A 22,775-nucleotide genomic window follows, 5' to 3' on the forward strand; every position below is an offset into this window, starting at 1 on the left:
TCATGTCTGTAATCCCAATACTTTGGGAGGATAAGGCGGGCGGATCACTTGAGGTCAGGAGTTTGAGTCCTGTCTGGCCAACATGGTAAAACCCCATCTCTACTAAAAATACAAAAATTAGTCAGGCGTGGTAGTGGGTGCCTGTAATCCCAGCTACTGGGGAGGCTGAGGCAGGAAAATCGCTTGAACCTGGGATGTGGAGGTTGCAGTGAGCTGAGACTGCACCAGTGCGCTCCAGGTGATGGAGTGAGATAATATTTTAGAAAGATTAAATAACTAATGAAGAGGCAGGACAAAGAATCGGAGATGATTCCCATGTTTCTAGAACTAGAATAAGTAGATTAGTAGTATCATTACACTGTAATATAATGCAGTGCAGGGGAGTAGCTTAAAACCCACATCCTAGAATTAGTTTCCATAGTCACTTGCGTGACTTTTGTTTCCTCATCTATAAAAACACCCTACCAGAGCCGACTCAAAAGGGTTGTTGTAAGGGTTAAATGATTTAGAACAGTATCTTAGACAGAAGAAGCAACAATAAATGTTAGCTATAATTGTAACAGGTTGTTAGGGTGCAGTCACTGAGCTTAGCATGGGTCATGTTGAGTTGGGTATCTGAAGGGCACTGAGCAGCTACAAGCATCAGCTCCATTTTCAGATCCTTGGATCCAAATACCAGTTCTACCTGCCAGCAGATTCATCTCTATGGACATCAACTTCCTAATCTTTCACAATAATAAGAGTAAATGATTCACAGTGTTTTTATAAAGATTAAATGAGAATATGCAAGTAAAATACTAGGCACAATGCCTAGCACATGGCAAGCCCTTCAAAAATAACAACTGTTATTACTGTGACGTGTGTGTGTGTTTATGTATATAATCATATTATGTTTGTTAGGCAATCTATTAATCCAGCAGGGAGACCATAGGCTGAAGATTTGGGAGTTACTTATAAATATGATAGTTCCAAGAAAATAAAAAGCCAATGAGAATCTTGTGAGCCTACAATATAAAGTAAAATCAGGGAGATAGGTGAAAAACTGGGAGATAGAAGCATTACAGAAGCAAAGAGTTTTAAAGGAGATGTTGCCTATATACTGTGTGGCATCAAAAGGGGCTGGAGGTTTTGAAGAAAGTCCACTGAATCTGCAAGTAGGAAGTCACGTGTGTCAAAGCTGTTTACGGAGGGGCAGAAACTTAGCAGGCTGGGGCTAAGGAATGAATAGAAGGTGACACCTGTAGAAGGGACATGTAGACAATTCTTTACAGAATTCTTCCAACTGTCTTCCCATAACCCCCAAAGTCAGTGACATGAGACAGTAACTCTGAGGGACAAAAACACTGTGGAAGGATTATGCTTTTTAAGATTGTTTCCACGCCGCTATCACCTTTCCTTAAAAAAAAAAAATCATCATCTACACAGCAACTAGTGTAATTTTCTAAAATTCAAATGTGATGGTGTCGTTTCTTCGCTTAAAATTCTTCACTAGCTCCCAATCGCATACGGAAAAAAATATCAAGTCCTTACCATTGAGGTCCAAGGCCATTTATGAAATGTCCCCTTCACACATACACTGTATTCTAGCCATGTGAAACTACCTGCAGGCCTTCACGTGTGCCAAGTTCTCTCTTGCTTTTGTATCATTACACACATACCCCCTCCACTGAAAAATGTTCTTCCTCCTTTGTCTCTCTAACAAACTCCTCACTCTCCTTTAAAGGCAAATGATATCTTCTGTAGAGAGCATTCTCACCTTGAAGGGCATTTAAGAACTTCTTTTCTGTGCCTTAATCTTTGTAGCTCCCTCTACCTCAACCTTGAATTTTCACCCTGGTAAAATATTCTGTAACCCCCACCAAACTGCTAGCTTTGGAGGGCCAGGCCAATGCTCTCTTATAGTTATGTATCTGCCACTATGAAAGAAAAGAGAAGAGAGGAGAAGAAAAGAGAAGCGAAGTGAAGAGAAGCAAAAGCAAAGCAAGTAAAGAAAACTCAGGCTTGCGCTCTAGTGTCACCACTTACTGATGTGTGACCTTGGGCAAGCTACTTAATTTCTAATCCTTGGTTTCTCCTTGTCTGGGAATTTAAAATGGCACCTATTTTAGTACTGTAAGGAGAAGAGAAAATACCAAAAAGCAAAGTAATCAGTACATTTTAACAAAATTACTTTATGTCCATTATTATTGTATTAAAAATAAGTAAATAATTCTAAATAAAATACATAAATCATATACTTACTATTAATAGCTTAATACACAACTAAACTAATAAATACTAATATTATTTAATGATAACACAGCAAATACAGTACAGAAATCATCTCTAATTTTTTTTTTTTTTGGAGACAGTCTTGCTCTGTTGCCCAGTTTGGAGTGCAGTGGCACAATCTCAGCTCACTGCTGCCTCTGCCTCCTGGGTTCAAGCAATTCCCCTGCCTCAGCCTCCCTAGTAGCTGTGACTACAGGTGTGGGCCATCACACCCGGCTAATTTTTGTATTTTTAGTAGAGATGGGGTTTCACCAACATTGGCCAGGCTGATACTGAACTCCTGACCTCAAGTGATCCACCCACTTTGGCCTACCAAAGTGCTAGGATTACAGGCGTGACCAACTGCCCTCAGCCATCTCTAAATCCTAATATGTACTACAGCAAACACAAGATAGAATTAATGGCTAATATTTGATTAGTAACCTCTGCAAAAATTCAGATAGGACTTTAAAAGACACCTCTGAATCTTATATATTCCATTATTTTACAACTTCTCCCTCACAAACCCTTTCACAGGAGCGTCTAAGAGATATTGCATAGGAAAATTAAACGAATTACATTTCATCTCATTTTATTTTACAGACAACCTGATTATCAGCCAATATGTGGCTCAATATCAATGGGAGAAAAAACTGAGAGGCTCGATAATTCGCTCCTTAACCAAATGTTATCGCAAGGGAAAAAAAGACAAACCAAAATCCTGTATACAAAATTCAATGAATAAATCAACAAGATTCTTCATAAGTAAACAAGATTCTAACTTTATAAACATTATTCTTCATTAACAAGATTCTAAGTATGGTTTAAAAACACTTTTGGTATTTGAATTTCTTTCAAGCGTTCTTTAAAAAATCTCCCAGAGTACTCATAAGAAGCAATCTTCTTCCTAACGCCCCAAGCAGTAACAGCAACTGTTAATGCAACAGGTGAAAAAACTGTTGGCATCTCTTTCTCAAAAGAAAGGGAAAAGCTTTATTTTCACAATAGATGTTTTCACAGGAATGCTAAACGCAGCACAACCTTTGATAAGGATTCTTAAATGGTCTACATTTTTGTTCTATTTTTATGCATCTCGAAACAACCCTATTAATATAATTTGGCTCTTATAAATGTAACAAATTGATCACCTTTTCTCAGACGTAATTAAGAAGGCTTTGACAGGTTGAAGATTCAGCCCCAGGTTGACACTCTAAAAGGAAATAAACACACTCAGTACGCATCTGATTTAAAAGCATTTAAATAAGAATCGGGAGTAGGAAAGGCAAAGACTGAATTCTCTATCAGAGCACCATGCTCAACTCTCCGGAGACACGCAGACCAGTGAAAGAAGCGCAAAAGTACGGTGAGTACTCTCAGAAATCGCATTCCCCCGGGACGCCCGGCCCACGCTCGCCGGTCACTACGCTATCAGCCCCCGCGCTCTCGGACTCCAGCAGCCCCGACACGCCGCCCCGGAGAGGGCCGGGAAGGCCGAGCACCCCGGCCCGCGCTCCCGCCACCAGCTCACCCATGATGTACTCACGGAGAGGGGTACGCAGAACCGCCCGTCCCGCCCGAGCCGACACCAGGAGCACTGCAAACCGACTCCCCCAGCCTAGCGGCGCGAGCGCGAAGTGAGGCGGCCGCGCAGCTACCTAACCCGCCAGCGACCGGTGTTCTGAGAGCAAGCCGCGACTCTGCGCCGCAGTGCGGACAGCGCGCCGCCTGTGACGTCAGCGCCTGCCTACGCCGCCGTTCCCATGGCGACCGATGCGCCCCGCGCTTTGGTCAAAGACCACGGCCCCGCCCCCGCTCCTTCACCGCCTTCTCCCAGGAGGAGGGGCTGTGCGGCGCCTGCCTGGGGGCCCTCAGGCCGCAGGCGGGCGTGAGCTTCGGGGACCTTAGGGGGCTCCCGCCTCCCCGGCCATGCGAGCGGGAACAGTCTCCTTCTCTCGGAGCGGTAAGGGACCCGGAAATGCGCGGGTGCCCCTACAGAGCCTGAGTTTTCCCCGCCCTCACCTCCGAAAATGCTCTTTCCGCCTTAGAATTGTAGTTAGCTCAGGGAAAAACTCACTGGGCAAAGGAAAACTGGGGAGGCTGTCATGGAAGCCGCCCAGAATAAGAAAATGAATGAATGAGGCAAAGAAACAGATTTGTCACTCCCCACGCCATCGCGCCCACAAAAGAAAACGGTTTTAAAGCGTGGGAAATGAAGTTGTACAACAGACAAAATTTTATGAAAAAATTATCCACTATTCCTTTAGCGCTATCTCCCTGTTTGTGGAAAACAAAAGTTAAAACGCCATCCTTTTCTACACCTAATGCTCCCTCCCACTTTTCTGATTTCTACCACAGGCGCCATCTTCAGCTCTGAGTCACCAGGGCTGGAAAAATACTAGATGCGCTGCTCGTGGACTCGTGAATACAGGCCATTTCCTGTACCTACAGCCACGCACTGTAACCTGTTGCTTCATTTGTACAGTGAGAGTTTATGGAGGCCAGCTCTTCCATTCTTACTGACATCGCCACACCTTACAAACTACATCTCTATGTCTTGTGCTTCCCTAAATCCTGTGAGGAAGCAACGAGAAAGATTACTAATCCAATGCGTACCAAACTGAGCTGTTGAACTTTCCATTCTAAACCTACTCTCCTAGATTTCTATCTTGCTGTAAGCCACCACAATCCTCCCAGTGTTTTAGTAAGAACAATAGAGTATCCTAAATGCATCTTATACAAAAGCATATCCATTCTCTCTTTTTAACTTCCTCAGATGGGCCCTTTACCAGTCCTCTGACTCCAGTTTGACTCTTAAATTCTCCACACTGCTATCAGAATGACCTGACTAAAAATGTAAATCGGATAATGGCACTCTCCTGCTGAAAATTTTTGAAAGGCAATCTGTAAGAGAAAATGATTACTTTGCCTAGGATACAAGATGCTCCATCTCTCTGACTAGTTTCATCTCTTGTTAGCTTCTTGTTCCAATTTTATGCAATGTTGAATCATGTGTACCATGCAGTTTTATGCAACATTGAATTATGTGTACCATGAAAAACAATCCATAGCCTTTCACGCCCCGTCCTTACACATATTGTCCTGTCTTCCTGAAAATTCCTCCTTTTACACTCCTGCATGTCACAGCCAAATGTCTATCCTTTGAATCTTAAGCAGGTTGACTGACTCCTTCAAACACTCCTACTCCCTATTAGACTTCGGATACTCATTCTATATGTTAGACTTTGGATACTCATTCTATAGTTTCACAGTTTACTTTGTATTTTCTCTATCCCCAGCATCTACCACAGTGTCTATGAAATAGTTGGCATTTCATGAACATTTGTTGAGTGAATAATGGATAACATATATTGAGCTCCTTCTAGGAGGTATGCATTGTAGGTGTTTTATGTACTTTCCATCTGTCCTCACAACTGCATTTAAGTACTTGCTTTTCCATAGGGAAGTTATAACTCTGACTGCTCATTCTTAGTAGGGTGTGAGTTTCAGAATACAATCCCCAGACTAGAGGATTTGTAACCCTGTTATCATCTCTTGCTTCTCTCTTTACAGTAGCATGCAGAGGTGCTGTGGAGTGGGGGAGGTCAGGGAATATTTCATAGCAGAAGTGACATTTAAGTAAAGACCAAAATAATGTGTAGAGTTGTCCAGGTTAGGAAGGGTTTCCAGGTAGAAGAAGGTGGCGTATAGTGTTCACTACAAGAAAGTTTGGTATAATACAAGAACTGGAAGAAAAAAAAAAGTTCAAGTTTGCTAACTAAAAGGTAGAGAATGAGACTAGGGGCTTTTGGAGGAAACAAAACAAGAGAGTTAAACAAGCTGTGAAGAGACCCAGACAGTATTGGTCAATGCAATACCATTGTAGAATTATTTGGAGTGAAATTTTCAAATTTTAATATCATAAAGATATCTCTGGCTGCAGGGTGGAGAACAGACAGGAAGGAAGCAAATCTTGATCCGGGAATACTATTTAAGATGCCGTTGCTGTAAGCCATGTAAGAGACAAAGGTGGTGTGGTCAAGACTAAGAAAAATCAGAATGGAGAGAAATGGACCAATTTGAGAAATTTTTAGAAGGTAAAAATATCAGGACTTAGTGATTGATTGGATGGAAGAGTGAATGATAAGAAATAATAAAAAACGATGACCAGCTGTTTTGCCTTCCCCTTGGCAAGTAAAGAGGTGGCAAGCATGAAAGGAGAGTGAGGAAATAAATATGTTGGGTCTAATGGGAGCCAGGTTTCTCACTGACAGAGAAGGAAGTTACAAATTGAGAGAGGAAGAATTCCACAGTGACCTTTGTGGTGATGTTGGATTGGAATTGAATATGTCAGTGTGAACTCATAGTTTTCAATATATACATAAACATATGTAAAAATAAATATAGAGGAAAGTATGTCTGTATATGTGTGTGCGTATCTAGCTATTATGCTCTTCCTAGCTCTATCTGCTGAAGGGGTTTTGGAGTAATGGTATGCTAGAAGCAATGAGCACATGTGCCTAGATCTTGGTTTCTGAACAGTATTATTCACTAAAAGTAACTGGGTCCCTTGGAGAAATGGTTGATTTTAGAACAGGAGCCTGGAAAATCTTGTTGCACCAGAAGTTAAGGAAGTTAATACAGAATGAAGAAACATATCAAAAGGTCACAGAGGCCAGCTTGAAGGAGCCACCATTGGCCACATCTGGGTCAATCTGAGCACCAATATAATGTTAATGAATTATAGTCCGCTAAATAAAATAGGAATATTTGAGCCCATACTAAAATGAATAAATGATTTTTTTTGAAAAATCAGGATAAAGAAAAGATCTTCCTTACATAAAAATGCCAACTAAATGTAATGAATGTAGACAGTGTTATATGTAGAAACATCATTATTTGGCAGTCATGATAGTAACAGTTGATTCAGACTAGAATCATCAGTGTATGCTAAAACTAGAGGGTGAGAGTATTAAGAGACATATAATATTTATATAGTCTCAAAGTATCTCTCCAGCAAATACTTATTAATTACACAGAGAAAAATTAGAAACTTGACAGTGTAGAAATCTGGCACTGGTGAGCGAAGTTACCACCAGCAGTCATGAGACAAATCAGCATCCTGTATCTCCTGGTTAGAAGCACTTAGAACACACTTCTGTGACATTCCTGCCAAAAATGTGTAATCCGAATCAATCATGAGGAAAAAAATCAGACAACCCAAATGTCCCAAATTGAGGGACATTCTACAAAATAATAGACCTGTACTCTTCAAAGATCAAGGTCATGAAAGACAAAGGAACAACTAAAGAACTTTTTTAGATTGAAGGAGGATTAAGATACATGACAATTAAGTGGAATACATGATTCTGAATTGAATCCTTTTGCTATAAAGATATTATTGGGACAACTAACCATTTGAATGGGGTCTCTGGATTAGATGGTGGTATTTTAACAGTATTAATTTCCTGATTTTGATGACTATAGTGACATACGTATTTTTGGTTTTAGAAAATACATATTGAAGTATTAAAGGTGATGAGGCTTCATATCTGCAACCTATTCAAATGGTTCAGGAAAAATATACATAAATACTGTAAATAAATATAAACGTAAATAATATACATAAAGAAAATGATAAAGCAAATGTTAACAGGGAATTTGGGTGAAAGCAGAAGTTCTTTATACTATTCTTGCAATTTTTCTTTAAGTTTATAATTATTTTAAAACTATAAAAGAAGTTTGAAAGGTGCCGAGGTTTCTGGCTCAGGTAACTGAGTGGAGAATGGCTAATCAGTTAACAACAGAAAGTCAGGAAGAGCAAGCATGGAGGAAAAGATGTTTAGTTTCAATGGGATGTATGGAGTGGGATGTTCAGCAGGCAGTTGAGTATATACTAAACATATTAATGAGCCCCATTCAAACTGAATAAAGCAGATATGTTGCTTTAGCTGTCATTACTCAAGAGTGCAAGACCAAGGGCACTCTGCTATCCTAGGAGAGGCAAACAATTAAGAGTGGTAGTATGGTAATAATTATAAAAATTGCTGAGTATCCATGAAAAAAATTGTGTATGTGTATATATATATATACACACACACACACATGTGTATATATATATATACACACACACACATATATGTGTATATAAATATACACACACACATGTGTATATATATTTATACATATATGTGTGTGTATATATAGATATGTATGTATATGTATGTGTGTGTATATGTATATATGTATATATGTATATATGTATATATTTATATACATATACACACACACATATGTGTGTGTGTGTATATATATAGATATGTATGTATATAAATTGAACCATTTAGGAATAAAATAGATTTAGGGTATTCGACACATTTAATACATAATGAATAATGAATTTGTTGAATAATATAATACATAAATGTGACTGATATGCAAAATATTTAAACCCCTGTACAGGATGTGCATTTACCAATCAGAACAGATGTTGGCTTTACTGCTTGTATTAGTTTGCTGTATTAGTTTGCTTGTATTAGTTTGCTGGGGCAGCCATAACAAAGTACCCCAGAAATTTATTTTCTCACAATTCTGGAGGCTAGAAGACTGAGATAAAGATGTCTGCAGGGTTGGTTTCTTTTAAGGACTCTCTTGTTGGCTTGTAGATGGTTGTTTTCTCCCTGTGTCTTCACCTGGACTTCCCTCTGTACCTTCCCGTATCTTAATCTCTTCTTATAAGGACAGAGTCATATTGGATTAGGGCTCACCCTAATGACCTCCTTTTAACTTAATTACCTCTTTAGAGACTTTGTCTTCAAATACAGGCACATTCTGAGGTACTTTAAGGTTAGAACTTCAACATATGCATTTGGAACTGGGGCATAACTGAGTCCATAATACTATTGGAGAGGGTTCTGGAGCCATAACAGATGGAATGAATGGGCCTTGTTTGGATTCTGATTTAAATAAACCAACTATAGAAAAACATGTTTTAGGCAGTCAGATTTTTTGTTATGGGCTAAATATTTAAAAGATATTAAGAAATGTTTATTAATTTCATTAGGTAAAATGGTGGTGTGGTTATTTAGAGTATGACTTACATGCACAGAACAGAATGAAAAGATGTCCAGGATTTGCTTTAAAATATTCCAGATTTTTTTAAAAGGTGAGAGGAAATGACACACGTATATCTAAATTTTAATGGTTGTTGAAGCTGGCTAGTAGGTACCTAGTATTTTATTATACTTTTTCCTTTGTGTGTTTGGAAATTTTTATAATAAGCAGGAAAAATAAAAGTAAGAATATACATATTATAGATAACTTGAAATACATAGAATCATGAAAAAAAGGAAAAAATACTCAATACTACTACCCAAGAGAATCTAAATTAACTTTTTTGACAAATTTCATTTCAGTCTGTTTTCCATGCGTATTTTAATTTTGGTCATGTGTGTGTAAAATATTTATTTCTGCTTACTTGAATGAACATTATATTGTAATTTCATTTCCATGCTATTATAGTAGTGCCCCCTTAACCATGGTTTTGCTTTCTGAGGTTTCACTTAACAAGCTTGGTTTGAAAATTTTTAGAGAGAAAACGAGAGATTACATTCACGTAATAACTATCAATACAGTATATTGTTATAAATACTTTATATTGTTATTAGTTATTGCTGTTAATCTCTTACTGGGCCTAATTTATAAATTAAACTTTATGAGAGGTGTGAAAGTTGATTATAGAAATTGGGTCATTCTTGTCATACCCAACTAAATCAGAGTGAAGGGCCCAGGGGAAAAAGCATTTGGGGAATATAGCATCTGCTCCAAGAATTAAATTTTCCACAAGCCCAGCTACTGAAACTGCCTGTTGTAATCTGAAATCAGTTTTATCTGATAGCTAATGAAATAACCTGCTGTGACACTAAGATTAGTTTTACCCACTGCCATCACTCACCAATCAGAGCTTGCCAGCTCCCCAAAAATGTTACCCATTGTTTCTTTCCAAAACAATGGGTAACATTTTTCCTTTTTATAAAACCTCCAACCTTCTCTTTGTTTTTCAGACATACTGAAGACCACCCATTCTGTGTGTTTGCCTGGAAATGCAATTCTCATTTCCCAAATAAAATTTTTGAAATGTAGAAATTTGACTCTGTATTTTATTTGACTTTCAGAAAGGCATACAAATATAGTAAATACAGGCTTTGCTACTACCTGCAGTTTCAGACATCCACTGGGGATCTTGGAACATATCCCATGCAGATAAGAAGGAGATGCTGTATTTATCATCACTTAATCGTCACTGGAAATTCTAACTTTGTTAGTAATGTTCTTAAGTGCACGTGGAAAAATTTCAAACAATCATTCAGATATTTATAATGTGGTAACCGAAAGTCAGCTGTGTTTTTAATCACTCATCAGTCTTCTATACATTCTTTCATACTTCCATTCATGCATATACTAAATATACTAAATTATAAAGATAACTTCTTACTATAGATTTTGTCCTGTCACCTTGTTTTTGTCTTTTATCAAGTATTATTATTCTAAAAGTCTTTTTATGTCAGTAACATACATCTACCCCATTCACTTTAATGGCTTTATGCTGTATCACTTCTAATCCAAAGTGTTTTTTAGCAATTATAGTAAAAGTGTCAAAAGGTGATATGGTGGATTTTAAAAAATAAGATGCTTTTCTTATAAGTCTCTCATATTATTATTTATTCCTCAGCATTTTATAGATTTTTGGTGCTATTTTGAATGCATCCAATTCTTATTACATTTTCTAACCGGTGATTGCACATTTTCCTGCTTTTCCTCTTTCTAGGGCTCCTTTACTAGTTCATGCTTATCATCTTGACCTCTTGATATTGGAATGTCCCAGAGGTACGTTCCTGGACTTCTCTATCTACATGTACTCACTCAACAATTTCTTACAGTTCTATAGTCCCACTGTCATGTAGACTACTCCCAAATATATCCCTTCTTCCCATTATTCTTCCTTGAACTTCAGACTCATAAATCTAACTGTATATTACATGTCTCCACTTAGATGTCCGACATATTCTCAAACTTAACTTTTTAACACTGAATTCCTCATCTGCCTCCTCAAACAAACCCCACTTTCTCCATCTCAAGTAATGACAACTCCATTTTTCCAGTTACTCAAGCCAAACACCAAATACCTTGGAGTAACTGTTAAATCAAGCTTAGCCTAAAACTGCCTCCTTACATATTTTAAATTCAGCCTAAATGTTTCTTTGTACATCTTAAACTATAACAAGTAGAAGTGTAACCAGATGTAGCCTACACTTGGGCCAGTCACCAAGTTTTGGCCAATCAAATCTCGTCAACTATTTGGACTATGTTTAAATAAGGCAAACACAAAGCTGTAACCAATCCAGCTGGTTCTGTACCTCACTTCCATTTTCTGTGCTTCATTTTCCTTTTTCTTTCCATAAATCTTCTTCCATCACATGGCTGCGCTGGAGTCTCTGAGCCTACTCTGGCTGGGAAAGCTGCCTGATTTGCAAATCATTCACTGCTCAATTAAATTCCTTTAAATTTAATTTGGTTAAAGTTTTTCTTTTATCATAACCTTTGACCTTTCTCCTTTTCTTATACCCCATATCCAACCTATCAGATTAGTATAGTTTCGAACCCAAATCCTATGAAACAGAGGACATGGTTATAATTTTGAGGGAAGATTTTTTTTTTCTCTACCTGAACTTTAGCCCCTACAAACAAACTTCCTTGTTTCTCTTTGCTGCTGTAATCTTTTAAGGGTTCCACTTTTATGCAAACATCTTAGTTCTCACACTGAGCAAGGCCTTGAATCCTGTGCTTTGGGAGGCCATTGCATTCTAAGACTACGTTCCTGGCATCAGCAAATGTACCTGTAGTAAAAATGCCCTCAGCCCCTAACTTTCCACTCTTGTTTTAGTTCTTTCTTCTCTTTGGCCCCCCAAGGAATTCAATGATGCAATTTAGTCAGCATTTCTAGCTGGTTTTCAGATTTTTTTTTTTCAGAGTATCTTTGTGATATATTGGGAAAAGAGGAATTCCTTCTCTCTCAACTGTTAATACATGTTGAAAGGAATTTTATGAGTAATAGTAATGGCTTTGTAATAGTGATCGTTACTCAAATTTAGCAGATGACTTACTGAAGTAATTAAACCTTCCTTATACCCTTTCTGTGGGTGGCATGCCACGAAAACTTGATCAACCTGTCTGTGTACAGGGGTTAGGTAGAACCCACTGAGCTTTCCATTGTGTATAAAGCTGTCTGTAGATTTGTTGTGTGTGTATAAATACCATTTTATTAGGAAAATGTTTTGGTTTAGGTCTCAGAAGGCCCCATGAAAAACAGGAACTGCTGCAGAGACTAAGGGGAAGAGTTAAAAAATAGTAATAATTTAAAAATCCATTTCAGCATATGATTAATTCAGTTGTCTAAAGCAATGAGCACTAGATGGCAGCATATCAATGTGTATCATTACCTGTGCCTGAAAGACCTCGTTTTAAGGGTGTGTAAGGTCTTATTGCTGTTTTACCATGCACCGGTTTGCTATCCTGAACTATTTACTGTACTGTTTAATCTGTTGTTTTGAACTTATAATAGTTGATGAGATGCATTTGACACCAGGTTTGAAAATAGAGTTTCTAGATTAATAAATATACAGGATGATGCCGGTACCACCAGTCTGTCTAGCAAAATATACAAGAATTCAGAGCCTTTTCCTGTCATTAAAGGCCACCCTCCAGAGAGCTTGTCTTTCATCTATGATAAGAGGTCTTCTGGTTGGACAAAAAGCACATTTTGGACACTTATTCCTGTCTTGAGTTTCAAACCTTTTGTGGCTGCTAATGTTTAACTTTTCATCTTACTATTCAAATGGCATCTCTTTACTAGATTGGAAACCACTTTCGTATCTCTTACCAAGTGTGAAAATAGGGGCCTCCCAAACCCTGTTGTGGGTAGTTACCAGGTCTTCTTCTCTAAAGGACTCAGGTCAGGTATCTCTATCACAGATGAGAAGGGAATTTCCTTCTTATCACATTTGATTGTATAATTAGTATTTAAAATGTAAAAAAGAAAAAAATGATATAACTTTAATGTATAATTTAACTGGATGGCTCCATTTTTCTCTTGTTAACTCAGATCATTTATAATTTTATTTCTTTTAAAATGTTTAGAATAAATTATTAAAGTATATGTTTATAATACAGGAGGGGGCTGGGCACAGTGGCTCATGCCTGTAATCTCAGCACTTTGGGAGGCTGAAGCGGGCAGATCACTTGAGGCCAGGAGTTCAAGACCAGCCCGGCCAACATGGTGAAACCCCGTCTCTACAAAAATACAAAAACTTAGCTGGGCGTGGTGGTGTGCGTCTGTAATCCCAGCTACTCAGGAGGCTGAGGTGGGAGGATTGCTTGAACCCAGGAGGCAGAGGTTGCAGTGAGCCGAGATTGTGCCATTGCACTCTAGCCTGGGTGATGCAGCAAGACCCTGTCTCAAAATAATAATAATAATAATAATAATAATAATAAATAGATAAAGGGCTTACAAGGGAAAATTCCAAATCCCTGCTTCACCTATTCCTTGCCACAGTTCTGTTCCTGAGACCAAATTGTCTTAAATAGCTTCTGTTTTTGTTTCTTCTGGTGATTACCCATCTCTTACCGCTATTTCTTGATTCATCTGTTTTAAATATTGTCTTAATCTATTGTGGAGAGAGATGGGCAATGATTTAACTCATTAGCATTGCCTTCTGCTATCCCTATCCATCTCTTCCCAATAAAGTCATAGAAAGATGCAGAGCAGTAATAATAGATAAGAGCACAGACTCGAGTCCTACTTGCACCACTTGCTGGCTGTATAATCTTAGGCAAGTTATTCAAGCTCTCTGAGCCTCTTTTTTTTCTCATGTGTAAAATAGGGATAATAATAGTCAATTTCTTGGAGGACTATTGTGAGGATAAATGTGTCAATAAATTTAAAGCACTAAACAAGTGTTACTATTACTACATTTAATTTCTCTTTGCATGTTTAAATAACATACTTGCCCCTTTGTTTTTGAGCCCTGTATATATTATCTCTTGATACCTCCCATCGTAAGAAGATATTGACAACTTTATTCTTCCCTTCACTCCCCCCTTCTTCTGCATCTTAATCTCGCCTTTCTTATTTTCCATCTCTAACTGCTTTTCTATTCTCTGGGAGATTTTTTTAAACTTAATCTTCTAACCATATATTGAAAATTTTACTTTAGCAATAACACTTATAATATCTGAGAGTTATTATCTTATTTCTAATGTTTAATTTTATAGAATTTAAAGGCTCAGTATTTTCTTGACTATTGTGTTAGAGTTCAGTCAAAGAGCAAAAATGACCACACCCATAATTTGGATAGGGAAAATAACTGTGAACTAAGTAAAGGATGTATTAACTACTAAGAGAGAACTCTAAAATATACTGAGGTAGTAGCAGCAAAAAGTACCTGCTACTCCTAGGATTGAGGAAAAATTGAATAAGGAAGGAACCTGGAATCTCCAGAGGCAGAGATTCAGGCCTGAGTGGGCATGGTTGCTGCAGGAATGCCCCTGTGCTGCGGTGAGAAACACGGGAGGGCCCCTTGCATGCCTCACAAGAGGAAAAGAACACCAGAACAAAAATCGCCTCTTGATCATGGCGTATGATCCTTTGGATGTGCTGTTGAATTTGGTTTGCTCGTCTTTGGTTGAGGATTTTTGCATCTATGTTCAACAGGGATATGGGCCTTGTCATTTCTTTTCTTGTAATGTCCTTGTTTGGCTTTGATATCATGCTAATGCTAGCCTTGTAAATGAGTTTGCAAGTGTTCCCTCAGCTTCAATTTTTTGGAAGAGTTTGACAAGTGTTGCTGTTACAGTAATTACCAGTGAAGTGAAAGAGCTTTGCGCTTTTTGTTGTTGTTGTTGTTAGGAGGCTCTTGATTACCGATTCAATTTCCATACTCATTATTGGTCTTTCAGATTTTCTATTTCTTCATAATTCAGTCTAGGTAGGTTGTATGTTTCTAGGAATTTATCTCTGTCTTCCAGTTTATCCAATTTGTTGGCATTTAATTGTTCGTAGTAGTCTCTTAGAATCCTTTGTATTTCTGTGGTGTTAGTTTTAATATCTCTTCTTTCGTTTACAATTTTATGTATCTGAGCCTTCTCACTTTTTTCCTCTGTTAAAGTCTTGTCAATTTTGTTTATATTTTCAAAAGATAAGCAACTCTGAGTTTCGTTAATAATTTCTATTTCTTTTCTAGTGTCTATTTTACTTGTTTCTGCTCTAATCTTTATTGTTTCCTAATTTCTAGTAATTTTGGGCTTAGTTTGTTCTTTTTCTAGTTTCTTGAGGTGTAAAGTCAGATTGCTTGAGATCTTTCTTTTTTCTAAATTATTTTTAAAGCAGGCATTTATCTCTATAAACTTCTCTCCTGAAACTGATTTTGCAGCATCTCATAAGTTTTGGTATGTTGTGTTTTCATTTTCATTTGTCTCAAGTTTTTTTAATTTCTTTTTTGATGTCTTCTTTGACCTATTGGTTGTTCAAGGGTTTGTTGTTAACCTAAATGTCTACTGACAGATGAATGGATAAAGAAAATGTGGTATATACATATGATGGAATATTACTCAGTCTTAAAAAAGAAGGAAATCCTGCCATTTGTGACATGGATAGACCTAGAGGGCATTATGCTGTGAAATAAGCCAGACACAGAAAGACAAATATGATCTCATTTATCTATGGAATTTAAAATAGTCAAACTCATAAAAGCAAAGATTAGAACAGTGGTTTCCAGGGACTGGGGGAAGGGGGAAGTGGGGAGGTGATGTTTAAAGAACATAAAGTTTCAGTTATGCAAAATAAATAAGTTCTGAAGAGCTACTGTGCAGCATAGTGCCTATAGCTAAAAACACTGCATTATATACTACAAATTTGCTAAGGGGGTAAATCTTATGGTAAGTGTCCTTATAACAAAAAAAAAAGGAGTGGAGGGCAGAAGAAATTTTCCGAGGTGATGAATATATTTATGGCCTTGATGATGATGATGGTTTCACAAGTATATATTTATTCTCAGACTCACTGAGTTTTATACATTATATATGTATAGCTTTTTATATATCAATCATACCTCAATAAAGTAGTTTGAAATAAAATTAAAAACACCCCCTCCACTTCTGACCTCGCAGTATCCAACCTTGCAGTTTCTTCTCCCAGTGACCTCTATTAACAGAGCCTACATGGAACCAGCCAGCAAAGACAAGTTCCACTGTCACAACTAGAGAAAAGAGGATGGGTTTGGAATTGAAAGGTAATAGATTATTAACTGGCATAACTATCTGTGAAAATATTCAATAAATAGACTGTTTCCTTTAAATCTTTGAATCATTTCAACTTTCTCTGTGGACTTTTTAATCTTGGTTTATCTTTACTGGCCTCTCTTTAATTCTGGAGCCTTTAAAAAGTGTCCAGGCTTCCTTAGTTACTTGTTAAAAATAAGGGAATGAAAAGTCAATTGATTGTGGGCTGGGCTTGTCCATTGATCAACTTTCCTTTAGGGTGTTTGGATGGGAAACAAACATACTGACTACCCGGCTTTTGTCCATAACATGCAGTTTCTATAGAGAAGAATCTTCCTGCTTTTTGCTAGAGTGGTAAATCCTGGGTTCCCACTTCTTGGGGTAAGGGAGTTGGGGGGCGATTTTAACGAACACTAATTTTCAATTAATACCTTCATTTTCTACTATATGTTTCCAATTGGTGTTTTCTGAGCTTCTCTGTATTTCTGCAAGGCCAATTTACTCAGCTTCCATAGAAACCATTTGCATTAATTTCTTGTGGCTACCTGTAACATATTGCCACAAACTTAGCAGCCTTTGGAACAATAGAAATGTATTCTTTCACAGGTCTGGAGGCCAGAAGTCAAAAAAATCAAGGTGTCAGCAGCCTAGAGTTTTTGACTTCTGGCCTCCACACCTGTGCAGCCCTCCCTTCAGAGACTCTGCAGGGAATATGTTCCTTGCCTTGACCAGCTTTTGGCAGCCGTTGACATTCCTCAGCTGGCAGCTGTGTCACTCCAAATCTCCACCTTTGTCTTCACAGGCCCTTCTCCTTGTCTATGTAATCTGCTCCCTGCCTCACTGTTAATAAGGACAGTTATTGTTGAATTTAGGGCTGCCCAGAAAATCCAGAGTGACCTTCTCACCTCAAGACCCTTAACTTAATGATGTCTGCAAGACTCTTTCCAAATAAGGTAACATTCACAGGCTGAGGAATGAAGACATGAACATATCTCTTTGATTACCACCATTCAACTCACTACACCACTCTTCTAACTGCTTAATCTCTTTAAGAAATTTGATGACCTTTCTTGTTTGCTAATGGCCTGCTTTCTGTCCTTTTTATTCTTTATTGATTTTGTGTATTTCTCTCTCTTGCTCTCTCTCTCTTCATATATATGGAGAAACACACACACACATATAAAGTATATGTAACAACAAATATATATACACACACATATAAAATATATATAACAACAAATATAAAATATGTGTATATATGTAAATATATATAATAATTGTGTATGTGAATGTGTGTGTCTGTGTATGTATCCTTTATAACCACCTACTGGGTTATTAGGAATAAAATAATATAAATGTGTGTGGTTAGTCCACAATCTTGACTTTCACATATATAGTTTATTTCAAAAGAATTTTTACTAGATAGTCTCTGAATAAAATCAAATTAAGCTGAAGTCTGGGAAAGTACAGAACAAATAAGCTAGGTTATGTAAAAGAGCTTAATTTAATTAGTAGTTTATGTATCTCTCTCTCCTCTCTCTCTCGCTGTCTCTCTCTCTCTCTAGCTTTCGCCTCTTAGTATTTTTCAACCTGTTCTGTCATGATTCCACAAATATTCAAGTCCTTCATGTTTCCAGGGTAACAGTAAGCATTCGGCAGTTTATCTGACACCTTCCATTTAAGATAGGAAAAAAATAATAGAAAGAAAATGTCATTAATGTATGCAAGGCTGACCATTATGACATTTGGCTGTCTGTTGTCTTTACAAATACGTTCTCTTCTTTCCCATGGTTCTGGCTGCAATTTTCTGACCAGTGATAGCAATAGGTGGCATGTATGCTGCCCACTTCTCCAACTTGCTCTTGTCCGTGATTTCTAATTGGTTATATAATTCATTTTCAGTAAGCCTGGATATAGGTTCAAAATTATTTTCTATACAATATTAAGCAGGCATAACAATTTATTGGAGCTGGCATGTAAATTGAAAATTGCTTGCTGTATATGCTCCAAACTTTCTACCTCACAGATCTCATGACTCAAATATATTTTACCACTATAGTTTTCTCCCATAGTTATAATTTTGTCATTGCTTCTGCTCTAACCAAGCAGTTAGAGAAGGCAGTACAATATAGTCAAAAGAGCACTAGATTGGGTGCAAAAAAGCTTGAGTTTTTGTTGTATATTAATTACTTGTGTTATAATGGATAAATTATTTATCCTTCTAGATCTCAGTTTTCTTGCTAAGGCAATAAGGCAATGGACTATGGTAATTCCTAAGATACTTAACAACTCTAAAAACTTTTAATATCCAGCAACCAACTAGATATTTCCACCTAAATGTTACATCATTACCCAAAATTCAACCTATCAAAAAATCTTAATTCAATGCCCTAAAAACATCTTTGCCCCTTAAGTTCTGTATTTCTCATACTTTGCACTCTAAATTCAAAATATTTTGGTCACATTTGCTTCTTGTCTTTTATTTACCTTCTATAGTTTATCTATTACCAAGTACTATAAATTCTTCCTTAAAAAGGCCTTTGGCTCTATCCATTACTTTATATATCAGCTGTCGCTACTCTGACTCAAGAATTTATGTTCCCAATGAACTTGACTTTTCACCTCCCTTGTTAGCCTTATTTCTAGATATTTTATCTGTTTTTGTGGCAATTGTGAATGGGATTGCCTCTTTGATTTGTCTCTAGGCTTGGCTGTTGTTAGTATAAAGGAATGCAGCTAACTAGGGAGGTGGAAAATCTCTACAATGAGAGCCACAAAACACTTCTCAAAGAAATCAGAGATGACACAAACAAATGGAAAAACATTACATGCTTATGGATAGGAAGAATCAATATCATTAAAATGGCCATACTGCCCAAGGCAATTTACAGATTGAATGTCATTTCTATCAAACTACCAATGACATTTTTCACAGAACTAGAAAGAACTATTTTAAAATTCATATGGAACCAAAAAAGAGCCCGAATAGCCAAGGTAACCCTAAGCAAAAAGAACAAAGCTGGAGACATCCCAGTACTTGACTTCAAACTATACTGCAGGGCTACAGTAACCAAAACAGCATGGTACTTTTTTTACAAAAAGAGACACATAGACCAATGGAACAGAATAGAGAGCCCAGAAATAATGCCAGACACCTACAACCACGTGATCTTTGACAAAGCTGACAAAAACTAGCAATGGGGAAAAAGCTCCCTCTTCAGTAAATGGTGCTGTGATAACCGGCTAGCGATATACAGAAGATTAAAACTGGACCCCTTCTTTACACCATGTAAAAAACTCAGCCCATGATTAATCAAATACTTAAATGTAAAACCCAAAACTATAAAAACCCTGGAAGACATCCTAAGCAATACCACGCTGGTCAGAGCAACAAGCAAAAATTTCATGAAGACACCAAAAGCAGTTGCAACACAAGCAAAACTTGACAAATAGGATCTAGTTAAGCTTAAGAGATTCTGCACAGCAAAAAAAACAAAACAAAACAAAACAAAAAAAACAGCAGAGTGAACAGACAACCTACAGAATGGGAGAAAATATTTGCAAACTATGCATATTACAAAGGTCTAATATCCAGCATCTATAAGGAACTTAAAATTACAAGAGAAAAACAAACAACCCCATTAAAAAGTGCGCAAAGGACATGACCAGATACTTTGAAAAAGAAGACATACTTGCAGCCAACAAGCATATGAAAAAAGCTTGGTATCACTGATCATTAGAGAAGTGCAAATGAAAACCACATCATCTCACACCAGTCAGAATGGCTATTATTAAAAAAAAAAAAAATGCTGGCAAGGTTGTGGAGGAAAGGGAACACTTATACACTGTTGGTGAGAGTGTAAATTAGTTCAATGATTGTGGAAACCAGTATGGCGATTCCTCAAAATCCTAAAAGCAGAACTACCATTCTGTCCAGTGATCCCATTATTGAATATCTACCCAGAGGAGTATACGTTATTCTGCCATAAAGACACATGCATGCAAATGTTTATTGCAGCACTATTCACAATAGCAAAAACACAGAATCAACCTAAATGCCCATCAGTGGTAGACTGGATAAAGAAAATATGGTGCATACATATAAAGGAATATTATGCAGTCATAAAAAAGAACAAGATCATGTATTTTGTGGGAATACTGAATAATCCTCACTGTCCCATGAAGTAGGTTATAATTACAGATAAGAAAACTGAGATACAGGGAAACTGAGCAAGTTGCCCATGATGGCTAGTAATGGATGGAGACATAATGTTTGAACTCAGGCAGTTGGATTCAGAGCCTGGATTCCTAGTCACTGCACAGTGTCAGTGCCTGACAGATAGATGTTACGAACGTTAACTGTTATATTAATTGCTGTACATTTTATGAACTAGATATCCATTCCATTCTCTCCACAGCCACTCATCATGCCTTACCTGGATGATGCAGAAGTCCCTGGAAACAGAAGGTCTCACCCTTCTTTATCTTTCTCATGGCTTTCCAAGGCTCTTTATCATGTTACTCTCCTGCTCAGAATTCTTTAATGACTTGCCTCAATGACCAGATATATGTGATCTACAGTCAGCCTCCCAGCCTCATCATTCCTCTTCCATTTCCTCCCCAGAAACACTGTACTTTATGAAGCTCCTCCAAGATGTCAGTTTCTCTCATATTTAAAGGAGAGTTATGCCATATGCTCTCATAATCATGCATATTTCCTTGTCCATTTGCCGAAATCCTATTTCTCCTTCAAGTCTCCTTGTAAATACCATTTCTCTTTTGAAGGAGATTCAATTCTCGATTCCCCAGGGTAAACTAGGTATTAATACTTATGCTATGCTCTAATGGCCTTTGAACAGGCATGCCACAATACATTTATATATACAATGAATGCTGGTATTTTATATCCCTTTTTTATGATAAGCACCTTAAGGACACGGCTGATGGGTATCTGTCTTAGTTGTTTTGTGCTATTATAACAGAATAGCTGAGACTGGATAATTTATAACAAACAGAAATATATTTCTCATGGTTCTGGAGGCTGGAAAGTCCAAGGTCAAGGTGCCAGCAGGTTTGGTGTCTGGTAAGGACCTGGTCTTCATTTCCAAGATGGCACCTTAAACTCTGTATCCATGCCAGAAGAGCAGAAGAGAGTGAACCCATTCCCCAAAGTCTTTTTTTATAGTGGCATTGATTCATTCATGAAGGCAGAGTCCTCATGACCCAAACACCTTATATTAGGCCCCACCTCCCAACACTGTTGCATTAGGGATTAGGTTTTAACGTGAGTTTTGGAGGGAACAAAAACATTCAAAGTATAGCACTTTGTATTTTCAATATTTTTCACAGCACTCTGCACAGAGTAGGCACTAACTAATTACTGTATACCTTAACTGACTTTCATTCTTTCTATACGACTCAGAAAACCTCAAAGCTATAGAAACTCAAAGCCTCCCTCCCACTAGGTTTTTATTTTAATCAGCAGTTCTCAAAATTTTAGGAAATGGGATTTCTTGGAAAAATTCAAAATATTTTGGGGAGAAACCACAACTGGGTCTACTAATAAATGCTGATATCTAAGTACTGAGCTAATTCTAACAAAATTAAGATTTGATTAAACTGACCTAGACCAACTGTGAGACTTGGCTGGGATGGCAGAGAATAACAAGAGAGAACAGAAGAAGGTGCCCTTGGGCTGACCACTGGTTCAATATTCCTAGGGTGCCCTTGCTGCCCAAGAATAATTATCATGTTCTGGGCTTTGTTCTATGAGTTATAGCTACTCCTTTTTTCCCACTTGAGTTTCTCGCATCTGAATCTCCCTCCTTTAAGCCTTATTTACCCTGTTTATAAAGCTACACTTCTGTTTTATCTCCAATCTCTTGTTTTTTATTTATTTATTTTAGTAATCTCAGACCTCTTATAGAATTGAGCCCCTGTTGTGTTCTTTCTAGCCTCTTTTCTGTAAAACTACAAAAATTCTCCTAATCTTAGCTTAGTTGCCAAGTTCCTGCCTTTAATGGACACAGTAACTAGAAAAAGAACTTCAGATTGCCTGCATTGATAATAGCATAGTGGACGTGTGTGTGTGTGTGTGTGTGTGTGTGTTTTCTGCCCAACATCCCTTTCCTCTAGTTTTGGTAAAAATACATTCATTTTAATATGAAAAATAATCGCCTCACCCTCTTCCATTG

At 37.5% G+C, this 22,775-nt stretch overlaps 2 protein-coding genes across 14 annotated transcripts in view; one reads left to right on the plus strand and one right to left on the minus strand.

The window, feature by feature from the left end:
- The window catches only part of AHI1 (Abelson helper integration site 1), a 226,949-nt gene extending 222,973 nt beyond the window's left edge, over window positions 1-3,976 (minus strand). For 11 of the 13 annotated variants that reach the window (XR_004029367.1, XR_004029366.1, XR_004029365.1 and 8 more), the window contains exons 1-2: window positions 3,794-3,976; window positions 3,399-3,460 (exon numbers count right to left, since the gene is read on the minus strand). The gene's annotated coding sequence lies outside the window, so the exon portion shown is untranslated. Of the gene's footprint in view, window positions 1-1,756; window positions 1,917-2,025; window positions 2,111-3,398; window positions 3,461-3,793 lie in introns of all 13 variants that reach the window. The other 2 variants (XM_030809719.1, XM_030809718.1) reach the window with 2 other exon arrangements.
- On the plus strand, window positions 3,562-21,236 carry LOC115832890 (putative uncharacterized protein encoded by LINC00271). Its single transcript, XM_030804579.1, has 4 exons — window positions 3,562-3,785; window positions 3,865-4,210; window positions 4,606-4,707; window positions 21,000-21,236. Exons 1-4 carry the CDS (start codon window positions 3,562-3,564, stop codon window positions 21,123-21,125), a joined length of 798 nt encoding a protein of 265 aa, XP_030660439.1. The 3' UTR covers window positions 21,126-21,236.
- The last annotated feature ends 1,539 nt before the right edge of the window (window positions 21,237-22,775 follow it).

This window comes from Nomascus leucogenys, chromosome 3, assembly GCF_006542625.1.
Source record: "Nomascus leucogenys isolate Asia chromosome 3, Asia_NLE_v1, whole genome shotgun sequence".
Lineage (NCBI taxonomy): Eukaryota > Metazoa > Chordata > Mammalia > Primates > Hylobatidae > Nomascus > Nomascus leucogenys.